The sequence below is a fragment of the Aspergillus thermomutatus genome, assembly GCF_002237265.1.
Source record: "Aspergillus thermomutatus strain HMR AF 39 chromosome Unknown NODE_455, whole genome shotgun sequence".
Taxonomy (NCBI): Eukaryota; Fungi; Ascomycota; class Eurotiomycetes; order Eurotiales; family Aspergillaceae; genus Aspergillus; species Aspergillus thermomutatus.
The window spans coordinates 1-12,594 of record NW_020798505.1 but is presented as its reverse complement, the minus strand read 5'-3'; the positions used below and the strand labels follow the sequence as shown (position 1 = coordinate 12,594).

General features: G+C 50.2%; 3 protein-coding genes across 3 annotated transcripts; 2 read left to right on the top strand and 1 right to left on the bottom strand.

Annotated features, from left to right (window-relative positions):
• Positions 1-2,813: 2,813 nt before the first annotated feature.
• On the top strand, positions 2,814-5,303 carry pxa1 (putative peroxisomal ABC transporter (PXA1); the record flags this gene model as incomplete). Its single annotated transcript, XM_026754940.1, has 1 exon — positions 2,814-5,303. One exon carries the CDS (start codon positions 2,814-2,816, stop codon positions 5,301-5,303), a length of 2,490 nt encoding a protein of 829 aa, XP_026609631.1.
• Positions 5,304-5,827: 524 nt separating this feature from the next.
• CDV56_100821 (uncharacterized protein) lies at positions 5,828-8,498 on the top strand (the record flags this gene model as incomplete). The annotated part of the gene is made up of 4 exons (XM_026754440.1): positions 5,828-6,020; positions 6,379-6,455; positions 6,514-6,667; positions 6,724-8,498. 4 exons carry the CDS (start codon positions 5,828-5,830, stop codon positions 8,496-8,498), a joined length of 2,199 nt encoding a protein of 732 aa, XP_026609630.1.
• A 168-nt stretch (positions 8,499-8,666) lies between these two features.
• Positions 8,667-9,876, bottom strand: CDV56_100596 (uncharacterized protein; the record flags this gene model as incomplete). Its single annotated transcript, XM_026754215.1, has 3 exons — positions 8,667-9,514; positions 9,567-9,719; positions 9,813-9,876. 3 exons carry the CDS (start codon positions 9,874-9,876, stop codon positions 8,667-8,669), a joined length of 1,065 nt encoding a protein of 354 aa, XP_026609629.1.
• Between the last annotated feature and the right edge of the window lie 2,718 nt (positions 9,877-12,594).

Below are 12,594 nucleotides of genomic sequence, written 5' to 3'. Positions count from 1 at the left end.
CGAGAGAACAAAAGAAAACACACCAGCGGCGGAGAAAGGAAAGGAAATGGCGCCCGGGGTTAATGTGGGGATGTTAGATGAGGTGGGGGGCGGAGTGATATGGAAGAAAACCAACCCCCGGGACGGGGAGGGGGAGGTAGGGGGGAAAAAGGAGGGGGGGGGGGGGGGGGGGGGGGGGGGAAGAAGCGATACAGGACTGCAGCTAAAAGTAAAGAGATACCACTCGACCTCGGCGGCTGTAAGCTGGCTGATTTCGGGAATTTGCTTTAGTGGCTAAGATAGGCTGTCGATTTGCTCAGGCAGACCAGGAAGAAAACAAGATCATTCATTCGGACAGAACAGTTACCGGATCTGCAGCAATAGATTTTCCTCTGGGTGGTGGGTTTCGTGCGCTTGATAGCTAAATTATGACCTTAATGGACATGATATTCAATAATATGTTACACTGGCACGAAGCGAAGGATGTGAACTGTTAAGATCGGCCCAAAACGAAGCCCATAATGGGAATGTTCGGGGGATGGTTGTATTTTAGCTCCTTGACTGGCTAGCCAACCTCTCTCCGGAGGGTGGGAAAGGGGAGAGACTGAGAGGAGAACGTGGGAGGAGGAGCCCAAGAGAGGGGAAAATTGGGAAAAAGGTGCGGCTAGTCCGCGATGGGGAGAAACAGAAGGGAAATACAAGCTGAATTGGTCTGGACTCTGGATCTTTGAGAGGATGCACTGATGCAGGGCTGCAGATTATTGCCCACTATATGATTTGAGCCAATCATATTGGTATCAGATCAAGCGGGAAGATAGATCAATTTAGGTACTCTGTAAATCTGTAATGCGTGTTACACATTTTCATCATGCAAACCAGCTAGGTAAAGTTGGGTTGCAGTTCTCGCGCAGCTCAATGGGAAGTACTCCGTATGTCTGAAGATGAGCCAAAAGAAGCCACCTTATCCATTTCCTTCTTTTCAATGAAATGCCTAAGGTAGATAGATACTGAGACTGGAATAGCAATAATCGGGTAGGACAGAAAGTTGCCATGCCTTATTGCTTGTTTGCCATTGTTCTTCAAAGATGACCTCTGTCTCTCATCGGCCTTCTTTTTTTCAATCCATTCTACCAGTGTTTTTTATTTTGCCATGAAAGTGACCGATTTCTCCTCTTCAAAGGCCTCAATAATACCCTAAGATACGAACATAACGAGCTGGCTTTCTATTACTGGCGAATTTACACAGTCAATATCCCATTTCAATGTCCAGAGAATGATCAGTCAATAGTTTTATCTGATACTGAATCATACTATCCATATATTCTCGCCTCTGAGGTAGTGATGTTGTGATGTTCCACATTGTTGTGCTACCCTTCCCCAAGTGCTGCATTCTTTTGTCCCTCATGACCAAAAGTCATACTCACGGATGATGTCCCCCCCTCCTACTGTCGCAAACTGCATTATATTACTAACCCCCCTACTCAGACTCTCAGGTAAATCAAGCGCAGCTGGCTGACAGGGACATCTACAAGGGACGACGGACTATTATTGAATTGATTCATTCATTGGTACCTTGGCGAAAGACATCTTGAATAGTGGAGATCATATTCTTCTACTTGATGAGCTGAGGTCTGATTTGACAGTATCTGCCAAGATCCATGCCCATCATCTCCACCTTAGTCTCCATAGTCCATTAGCAGGCGCCAAATCCTCGCGTTGGAATGGTCAGTTTCTCAGTCCATGATGGAGCTATGAATGATCATGTCATTTGGTCTTTAGTTCTTTTCTGATCAACAACTTTTCATTGGATTGTTTATCGGCATTTTCAGAATCCTCAAATCTGATTCTTTGTTTCCCTGCTCAATAATCCTAGCCTTTTCAATAATAGTGGTTGGGACCATGGGCGCACTGCACCTCGCTCGCCATCCATCCATGTTTTCATTTGCTTTTCTACAGCTTAATCCAAGATGGCCTTTAGGCTATCATCACTGAAGAATCAGAAGCAGCTTCCTTCTCCGTGCAACACTCAGCTTACGAGAGAGTCTGAAATGAACTCGTTCAGTGGACCTTCCGCTGCGTGGTCCCCGCCAAGATCTAACAGTAGCAGATGACAGTGGGATGGAGTATGAGGAGAGGCATAGGGCACTGCAGAAGATGGTTTCGCTCATATATTTTGGGATGCTTGTTTGGTGAACCCAGCTTCGAGGATCGACCGATTCACAGAACTGGCTCTATACAGATGGCCAGGTCGGTCTATTAATGGCCTTGGGTCTCCCGACAGGCATAAATTCGGATGAACTTGCTAGAAAGATAGGCTGCTTTTGTCTCCGATCATGATAATCGACTGTTCCTGAGAATAGCTTCTATCAAACTATACAGAAACCTAAATGCCGAATGATGTCAACAAGAGAAAGATATCCGGGGACTCCGCACGTGAGGCCAGCTGTTGTCTGTTGAACAGTTCTCCGCCACTCCGCATTCTTTGGCCCGAGGTCTTCACATGCAGAGGAACGCCCAACAAGCGACCATATTACATAGCACCAAACCTGCTGACAACAGCATCAACCATCAAGACCACCTCTCTACTGCTAACTATATTGTATCGCATATTCAACTGAAAAGATTCTTTGAAGAGATCCTGGTTCACTGACTCTGACATTCATGAAATCCGTCTTTCTTACTACATCACGGAGCGCGTCTAAACTGTAGGCGCCCTCCCCTCATGGCCTGCGACGCCTTGACATAGGCGTGTTGGCTATCGCAAAGGAAACCTGATCAAACGAAGAACGGTCACCGATACAAACAGGAGGGGGTGGTGCACTATTTCAAGCACAATGGCCGCTCAGTCAACGCTCCGAGCTCGAGAAGACCCTCTCGTTGCGCTGTACGCTCATTACGCCAATCTCTTCCGGACTCGAGTCAAGCGGTCATCGAAGACTTCCAAATTAATCGCAACACTAGCTCTTCTGTTCTCGATCATAGGAAGTGGATATGGAGGGTATAACTGGTATCAGCGAAAGGTGAAGGAGCGTGCGCAGGGTAGGAGGTTGCTGCGTCGAAATTCCGGGATCAGGGGCAAGGATGGATCTCGTACAATTTATGTACCGTACAAGGACTCGATGACCTCCAAGGTCAGGATCTATCCGACGAAGCCCACGACATTCGATGCACACAGGAGGCTGTTTCTGAACCCACCAGCATCAGCTCGGGGAAATGGCGAGGAATCCGGCTCCATGATCCCTCCACCAACAACAAAGCCAGGACTCAATCTGGCATTTCTACACCAGTTCCTCAGTCTGTGGAGTATCATGGTTCCTCGGTGGAGTAGCAAAGAGACGGGGCTACTGATGGGCCACGGTGTATTCCTGTTATTAAGAACATACTTATCGCTGCTGATCGCAAGGCTGGACGGTGCAATTGTCCGAGACCTCGTTGCGGGTAAGGGGCGAGCCTTCATGTGGGGTCTCGTGAAGTGGTGCGGTATCGGTACTCTCGCCTCTTATACCAACGCCATGATCAAGTTCCTTCAGTCGAAAGTCTCTATAGCCTTTAGGACACGGCTCACGAGGTATATACACGATCTCTACGCCACGGACAACAACTTTTACAAGCTGTTGAACTTAGATGGTGGTATCGATCAAGGAGCAGACCAGTTTATCACACAGGACCTCACACTCTTCTGCTCGGCAGCTGCAGCACTTTACTCTTCGATGGGAAAGCCACTAGTGGATTTGTTCGTCTTCAACTACCAGCTATACTGCTCCCTAGGACCTCTGGCTCTCAGTGGCATCCTTGCCGGTTATTTCAGCACGGCGGTGGTACTTCGCAAGCTGTCTCCGCCTTTTGGAAAGCTCAAGGCTGTCGAGGGCAAAAAGGAAGGAGACTTTAGAGGTCTGCATTCCAGGTTGCTTGCCAATGCCGAGGAGATCTCGTTCTACGGTGGCGCAGATATCGAGCGAGTATTTCTTCTTCGGAGCTTCAAAGATCTGCAGCGGTGGATGGAAGGTATCTATAGCCTCAAGATCCGCTACAACATGCTTGAGGACGTCATCCTGAAATACGCCTGGTCGGCTTTCGGGTATCTAATCACGTCTTTGCCGGTCTTCCTTCCCGCGTGGGGAGGTGCAGGCGGTGCTTTGGAGCTGGCAGATACCTCCAAAGAGACTGGTCGCGAACGGGGCCGCATGAAGGAGTTTATCACAAACAAGCGTTTGATGCTTTCATTGGCTGATGCTGGTGGCCGCATGATGTACAGCATCAAGGACATTTCGGAGTTGGCCGGCTACACGTCGCGGGTTTATACCCTGATCTCAACACTTCACCGAGTTCATGCAAATATCTACTACCCTCCACGTGGCTCTCATGCGGAACTGTACTCGCTGGCAGATGTACAGGGAACCATCCACAACGGATTCGACGGAGTGCGGCTGGAGCAAGTGCCAATTGTCGCACCAGCTCTTTATCCTCGGGGCGGAGATGAGTTGATTGAATCGCTGTCCTTTATCGTGCACTCCGGTGAGCACCTTCTTATTTCAGGACCGAACGGAGTAGGTAAATCGGCGATTTCTCGGATTGTTGCGGGTCTGTGGCCTGTCTACCGTGGCCTAGTCAGTCGGCCCCGAGGATTTGGGCTTGACGGCGTCATGTTCCTCCCTCAGCGGCCCTATCTCAGCGTGGGGACTTTGCGCGATCAAGTCATTTATCCTCATACCGAGATTGACATGCGCGAGGCGGGTAGAACAGATGCTGAACTTCAGAAGATCTTGGAAGATGCTCGTCTGGGATACCTGCCTGCGCGTGAAGGTGGGTGGAATGCTCGCAAAGAGTGGAAGGACGTCCTCAGCGGTGGCGAGAAGCAACGCATGGCCATGGCGAGATTGTTCTACCATGAGCCTCGCTATGCGTTCCTCGATGAAGGAACCTCGGCCGTTTCCTCCGACGTCGAGGGCGTTCTGTATGAACAGGCCAAGGAAAGAGGTATCACGCTGATCACGATTTCGACACGCGCGTCCTTAAAGAAGTATCACACCTTTAGCCTCACACTGGGTCTAGGCGCGGAAGGGGAACAGTGGGAGTTTGAGAAAATCGGCACGGAGAAGGAGAAGCTGGGTGTTGAGAAGGAGATCCAAGAGCTTCGCAAGCGATTGGACAAGGTTGACGAGTGGAAGCAACGCCGTGAAGAGATTGAAAAGGAGCTGCGTAAGGTCTGGGTCGAGGAGGGAGAGCTTGCTCCACCACCGTACGAACTGAGGAACAAAGAAGCTGAGGCCGAAGTATCGAAGGAAGGAACGGAAGAGGCGAGCATCGACAATCAACAAGAATAGGTGATTCTTGCAAGGGATACCACGCGAGTGGTGTATTCAGGTTACAGATTATGAGGAGCTCAATATTGTATCTACGTATGGATCTAGACCCGTCAAAATCCGACGATATAGGCGTGTGCTACCTATGAATGCAGTCTTATGACAACTTTTCTTTTCTTTTCTTTTTTGGAATTGGAGTATGGGTACTCAGTTTCTTTCATTGAATCTCGGGCACCCATGGAAGTCTTTTCCATACCTCATAAATACCGTTTGGTCACATGACTGACACTCTCTTCACTATCGAGTCTCCTTTTCTAATCCAACAACAATTGCACGAGTTTCCAGACACCAGAAAAAAAAACCCAAGTAAATGTCATAGCACCTTTCACTTTTTCATCAAATCTGCCTAGAAAGTGAAGTGCAGAAGAACCTCATTTCTTTCACTCCCAACATGTCAAGATCATCCTCTTAGCTCCTGCTTCCCGCAACTCAACCTCTTGACCATCTAAATTACTTTCTTAGTCTATAAAACCATCGGCACAGTCATGTCAGCTTATCAGCACCCGCAAGCCTCAGAAGAGGACGGAGATGCAATCGTTATTCCCATTGACCGGTCATTCAGTGATGGCGACACGTCTACTTGGCCCACAGAGCCCCGATTCGGGATGCCGGACGATACATGGTATCGCGAGAAGGTGGCCATCATGTGGCTGAAGGAGACGGGGGCTTATGAAGAGGGTATGTACTGATTTTGAATTCTTGACTTGCATTATTTCCGTTAAGGGGTTATTTTTGGTATTTCTTCTATATTGCGCTCAAAGTTCTACGTTGTCCGCTTCTGGTGTTACAGGAGTACTTGTTGGAGTATTCAGAGGATTCAATGCTTGCTTTCCTACATTCAACTTCATGAACTACAGTTTGTGTCAACATTTCGTTCAATTTCTTGGTCAGATATGGACGGGCCGCTAGCAGTCAATTGGTTTCATTGTAGGAATTCTGTCAACACTCATACCCATTCGCGAGGTGTCTTATTTGTTTGCTCTTTTGTACTTCATATCTAATAGAGTCTAAAGAGTTTCACTAACCAAGAACCAAGGAGCAAACTATGTCATAGACAGTTTGCCAGAAGGCTATGCCGTCTTTGACAGACCGCGTGGGACAAATCCAGATATCGTAAGTTCTGCTCTTGAAGACGTTTTATTTCAGAGCTAGATACTGACCGACGGCACAGCGTGATCGGTTCCTCTGGGGACACCCGCTTGGGCAGTACTTCTCCTCTACAATCCAGTTCTTTCCTCACTTTCTATACCTGATGAAGGGCGGGAAAGAACCGTGCCCCTGCGGTCTTTGCGAGAAATTGGCAAGGAGGAATCAGCGCATCAAAGGTTGTTTCCTCGCTGTGTTGCTCGCAAGTGCTGTCAGAACTGACACTGTCTTCTAGATGGCATGCCCGTAAGAGGTCCAGGGAGACCAACCGGGTCATTCAAGTCTCCTGGTTCCGGTAAACCTGGTAGACCGCCAGGGAGACCACCTGGCCGACCTCCTGGAAGGCCGCTCGGTCGACCCGGGCGGCCGCCTGGAAGACCGCCGTTGAACCCTATTGTTGACCGGGAAGGGACGCCAGACGTCTTCAAGATGGCCATAATGAAACTCAAGGATTGGGGCGACTTAGACGAGTCCATCTCAGAACCTTTAAGTATGGACTGGAAGTCTGAAAGACCTGGCCTTGGGGAGTATCTGCAAAAACTAATAATGCAACCTTCCTATGTTCCTCGCGCTGGCGAAATTGTCCTCTGGGTTCCTAACTTTGAGGGCGAGTTGGCCTGGAACCCACAACACGCACGCATTGAGATATACGACCCGGCCGTTGATCGTTTCATGAGCGCTCCTGAGTGGCGAGCGGGCATCGTCGGCCAAGTCCCAGAGGAAGACACGGTGCTGCAGGATCTAGTCGAGACGGCTAATAAGGGGTGGGAAGTGAATTATTCTGGATTCCGTGTCGAAACATTCCCCGATCCCAACAGTCCGGACAAGAGCTACTCACTGCAGTACAAGTACGTTCACTTGAAATGCATCAAGCCATTCAATGCGTTCGAGCTCTTTTTGCAGAATATCCCCCGGGACGAATTGCACCCTTCAATCGAGTACGCCATGACCGTTATGTCGTCTTTCAGCCTGCTTGAGAAATTTCACTTCAGAGGAAGGTGGCCGAATGCGTCCATCTACTGTATGGGCATATTCATTGGCGCGGAACTTCTCATTGTAGGAGACGCCGTTCGCCTGAAACCGGTGGGCTATTCGCTCGATGGCGGCCAAAAGGCAGTTGTGACGGACGTCATGGTGATCGACGAGATCCGGCTCGACCTAGTCCAATGCATTGACGACATCAAGTCAGACCAGCTCGCAGAGAGATATCAGGTTCGCATTGGAGGCAAGATCTACACGAATAACCGCCAGCGAGCGGCGATAGACAATACCATGCACCCGCCGAAGCCCCTATCTCCCGAAGAAGTCCTCAGCGTCTTCCAGTACATCGGCATGAGCGGGTACGGTGACTGGTACAGTCTCAACAGCGGCAAGATGGTGGATATCTCCCAGGGGATGGTCATCGGCCGGTGCTACGAACCCGACGCCATGCGGCTGCTGTTCGGTAGTCTCTCACTGGGACGGGATCTGCGCGGCGTGCTGAGCGGACGAAAGTACTCTCGGCAAGCGGACGAGCGCATCCCGGAGGGCAAAGACTGGTTCTGGGGCGACTTCAGAACGCAGACCCTGGCGATTGAGACGCTGAACGGCGAAGACGTCGGCCATTACAGTGAAATCCGCGATGTGAAGATGTGGCGGGCCAATCTCAAGGTCATTGAGGGCAAGGCCACTGCCGCTGATTTCAGAGAGGCCAAGATTCCCGGCGAGCTCGGACGGCCGAGCCACAAATCGCGATCGGCGTTTGCAGAGGTGCGCAAGACAAGCAAGCTGGTTAGTGCTGGTCTGGGGGCGGCCATTACGGATATGAGCAACAATGTCAGCTCGGCGGACGAGAGCAATATCCAGACTCGACTGAACACTGAAGACGAAGGGGAGGGAGGGTCGGAGGAGGAAGAGGATTTCACTCTGCGTTTGGAGGACCTACGAGGAGGGACTGAGGAGACGGAAGGTGGAGACTACGCGCCTGGGAACGATGAGCATACGGCGAAGCGGCCAAAGCATGATCTCTGATGCCACTGATACCCATAGGTTTTGCTCTTTCGTTGATAGCTTGAGACTGTAACAAATAACGGCCTGTCGGCCTTGACTCGTCATGAATACGGTATATAACACCTGCTACCTTATGTACCTTTGCACCAGTCAATCTTGTGACCGGCAACCAAAACGCTTGTATATACACTAATAAGTCCTACTCACCACCTCCCTCGCAAACTCCGCAAAGCTCTTCCCAGGCTCCACCTCCTCCTCAAGATTCGGCTGTGTAAACACCGCCAACGTATTGCGAGCGATCCTCGCTCCTCCCGACGGCCTCGCCCCCTTCACGAAATGCGGCACAGCCCGGAACTTTCCCCGCGTGATGAGCTGCAGCGCCTCCCCGGTCTGGAAAGCGAGACAGTCCTTGGGGATATTCACCTTGACGACCTGACCCGTGCGGGACTGGATGTACAGGCCCGCCTTGGGGTCTGGCGACTGGGGCAGTTCCGCCAGCGGCGCCGAGGCATCCGTCAACGAAGGGGGACTGGCCGCCTCATCGATGAACATGGCGGACGTCAGACCGGTGAGACAGCCGTGGTCGAGGTGCGTCGCGCACCAGTCATCATCGTCTTCTGCGTCGGCGGTAGCGGTAGGGTCGGTCGGAAAGTAATGCAGCAGCCTGGCCTTGGTCGTCAGGCTGGTCTTCACCACGTGCTCGAGGTACCCCGCCTTGTAGCCGTCGATATTGGCGAGGGCGTAGCGGTCGCAGGCGCGCGCGACGAGCGCGGCCGTGTCGATTATGAGCGTGCAGAGCTCCTCGAGGCTGCGGCGGAAGGTCGGGAGACGGTCTGCTGGCGGCCAGATGTTGGGGGCTGTGTATTCGGAGAGATCGGGGAAGTTGTCTGCGGGAGCACCTTGGAGGTCGGGGTTCTGGTAGAAGGCGCAGTTCACGTAGTAGGAGCCCTTGAGGGTGTCGAAGTGGCCGGACCGGAGGGTTTCTTTGCCGCAGGACCAGCCGACGAGGTATTTGGCTGCGGGGCTGGTGAGGGATTCTACTGCCTATCAGTTTGAGCATATAGGTACGAGGGCGCAAGTCGGACGAACCTAGTTCATCGTTTGGAAGCGCAGCGAGGTAGGAAGCGTTGGAGAGGACTTGGGCGCGGAGGCGAGCAAATGCCGGGTCCAGGTCTTTGACGACGATGATTCCCAGCGAGGATGGGCCAAAGGCTTCCGTCAGGGTTTCGAAAGAGATCGTGCCTAAAGTCCATGAAGAATGAGTATCAGCTTCAGTATTCGTCATGCTGAAACTGCAGCTTTCTTTGCAAGACGCTCATTGATTGATCAACCCACCGTTGACAAGCTCCTGGAGACTCACTGTGACCGCTTGGGCCTGTGGCACGTCGGTTGCACCCATCTTTGGCTGCTAAGACTGGAATTTCGAGCAGACCACTGCGACAGTCAGGACTTGGGATGAGAATCAGAACAATAAAAATAAACTGCCATGTTGTTGGTTCCCCTCTCTCTCTCCCCACTTTCTAGCGTTACATTGTGTGGTCAACGGCCAGTTCCATTTCTTGGAGATTTTCCCGTTTGGGTATCGCTTATCAGGCTATCGTCGGCTTTATCTCTTATCCATTGGAATCTTGATACTAACTTGGTATCCATTTGTAGATTTCTTTCTTTCTCTCGACTTATTCGTCAGCTGGCTATCTTATTGACGCGATATTTGAAATTGGGCTTGACAAAGATTGATAATGCAGGGAGAGAAAAAGGTAGGATTGCTGCAATCGAGAAAAGGAACATCATCTGACTTTCGTATAGACATAAGCAATAATGAGGATGGCCTCTACTTCTTTGATATCAAACATAAGGTTGTAGAAGATTGGTTTAGTACTATCTGCAAAGAGGTCAGAGGTTATATTCTCAATGCAGCTTAATGAAATCATGATTTGCATGTCTATGAAGTGACACATTAGAATGCTGCTGATCTACTTACCGTATAAGCAATCATGATTACTGACATCCTTTATCAGCAGTCCTCACTGTCAATGTCCTGTCAAAGAAAGGAGCTGGCTCTTTTTTATATTCACACAGTTCTCGCGGCAGCTCAGAACCAGTCACAGAAATACCTGTTAGTGAAGCAAGAGGCATCTTGCCATTCACTAGTTCTTTGATTGCAGCTTCACAGAATGTCAAGGAACTGGCAGGCTGGTGGTATATAAAGATGCTTCTCCCCTATGATTTCTCATCTTCCTGACATTCTACCACCTCTCTTCCATATAGAAGATTCTGAGTTGTCTGCATTCTTTTTCAATCGTGCAAGTACATGGACGACTACAGATGCATCTATAGCTGATTACAATGACTTTGAGGCAGACAATATGTCTACGCCGAAACAACTTTTGGCTGTTTCTTGACTCGATTGTTCAGATAACCGCCTACTTGGAACGAGCGATCAAGAGCTTGAATGAAGCTGATGACCATGGCCTGGTTGATGCTTGGGATATGGGCCTCACGTCCAAGCTTGGACAGATACCACTCCAGCATAAATCTCATCAGGGCATCAATATGACCCTCAACAAAGTCGAGCCGGGAATCCCTTATGGCGTTTGACTGACTACCGCAAACGGATCGGCTGGAGTCGTTTGAATATGGGACGCAAAGCCCGACTTGTGGATGTCGGATTTTTGACTACTACAGCCATTACCTTTTTCCATTTACAACCACCAACCAAGCCTAGGTCTTGAAAGGAGCCTAATACCAGGATCAAACCAGACAACCAGCGCCTGCCCAGTTTCGTGATTGAATCCAGATGGTCCGAGTCGTCCGTCGCAGTGAGGCTGCTATAAGCCTGTGGCTCAGCGCAACTCCTTTAAGCCTGTGAAACACGTCTTCTGCTCTCCTGCAAGTACATTCAGAGAGTGATCCTCGTGATGAATACGATGAGTACCGACAATATACACTGGTGCGCCGGCTAGTTTCAAGAGCAGGCCCTATATACTTCCGCCGAATGGACTGCACCGCCTGAGCCTGAGGTTCAAACCAGGGATCCTCAGAAAGAATCCTCCAAGTCGACTGCACAACCCAGGACTTCCTTTCAGAATGTCGCAGAGCAAAAGGTATTACCATCGTCAATGATACACCCAAGGCTGTAGAACCAGTCAAATCACAGCGAATACTAGTAAGGCTGCGCGGCTCCGTTCATTCCGTCCCAGGCAGTGCTGACTGGTAGAAGAGTAGCATTTTCCATTCCCTTCCCCCCCGGGAAGTCTGCCACTCTTTGTGTCCCAATGACTATTCCGAAGGCATTGGTCACCGGCACGAAGTTCTTTGATGCTGTCTTTTGGTTTCTACTCCCTGAAAGTCTTGACCTGACCCTACGAAGACCACCCAGGCAGTCAGCGAGCAGGCTTTGAGAAGTCAGAGGTCAGACTTCCAACCCTCAAAGTTGGGCAACTGGATGTTCTACATCTTTTTCTATGTGCTCATCAGGGGCCATGTCCCTTCAGCTAGTGGCCAAAATACTGAGCAACCAGTTCCCGCCTTTATCCGAAACGTCATGAAGTTCGAAGAAAGGCCACCAGATATTGACAGAAAGGTATACTCATTCGGCCTGGCCAATCTGGATCCACGGTGGGTGACTAAGATCACATCCGGTAAATTGTCAAATGAAGCTCAAAACAGGTTAGCACTTGGCATTGCTGGTTACAGGATGCCATCAGGATGGACTGCATCTCGGACTCCAACTCCGGTTACATGATCGAGCTCTCTCCTTTCATCATCTCGAACTTCCCATTCTAACCTCCACTTGAATCACTTCACCTCCACACTCCACACTGTGCTTACCATTCTACAACTGCTCTCTGTTTCTGTTATTCTTTTCTTTTCTTTTAGATAGAACCTCGGTGTTCCCGGCGTTCTTTGCTTGTTTTCCCTTTTTTTTCCCGAGATTGACTGACCCTCGCAGGACCAACTTTTTCGGCCACAAGGACAAGTTGCCGCGTTGTTATACTGCAAAAAGACGAACGCCGTAAGAACCACCATACACCTTTACAGCTCCTGTCTCTGATACCCCTCTGCAGCTGCCGACGATCGTGCGCGTGGTCTCGCCTTGGTCTGTATACTCTAGCAG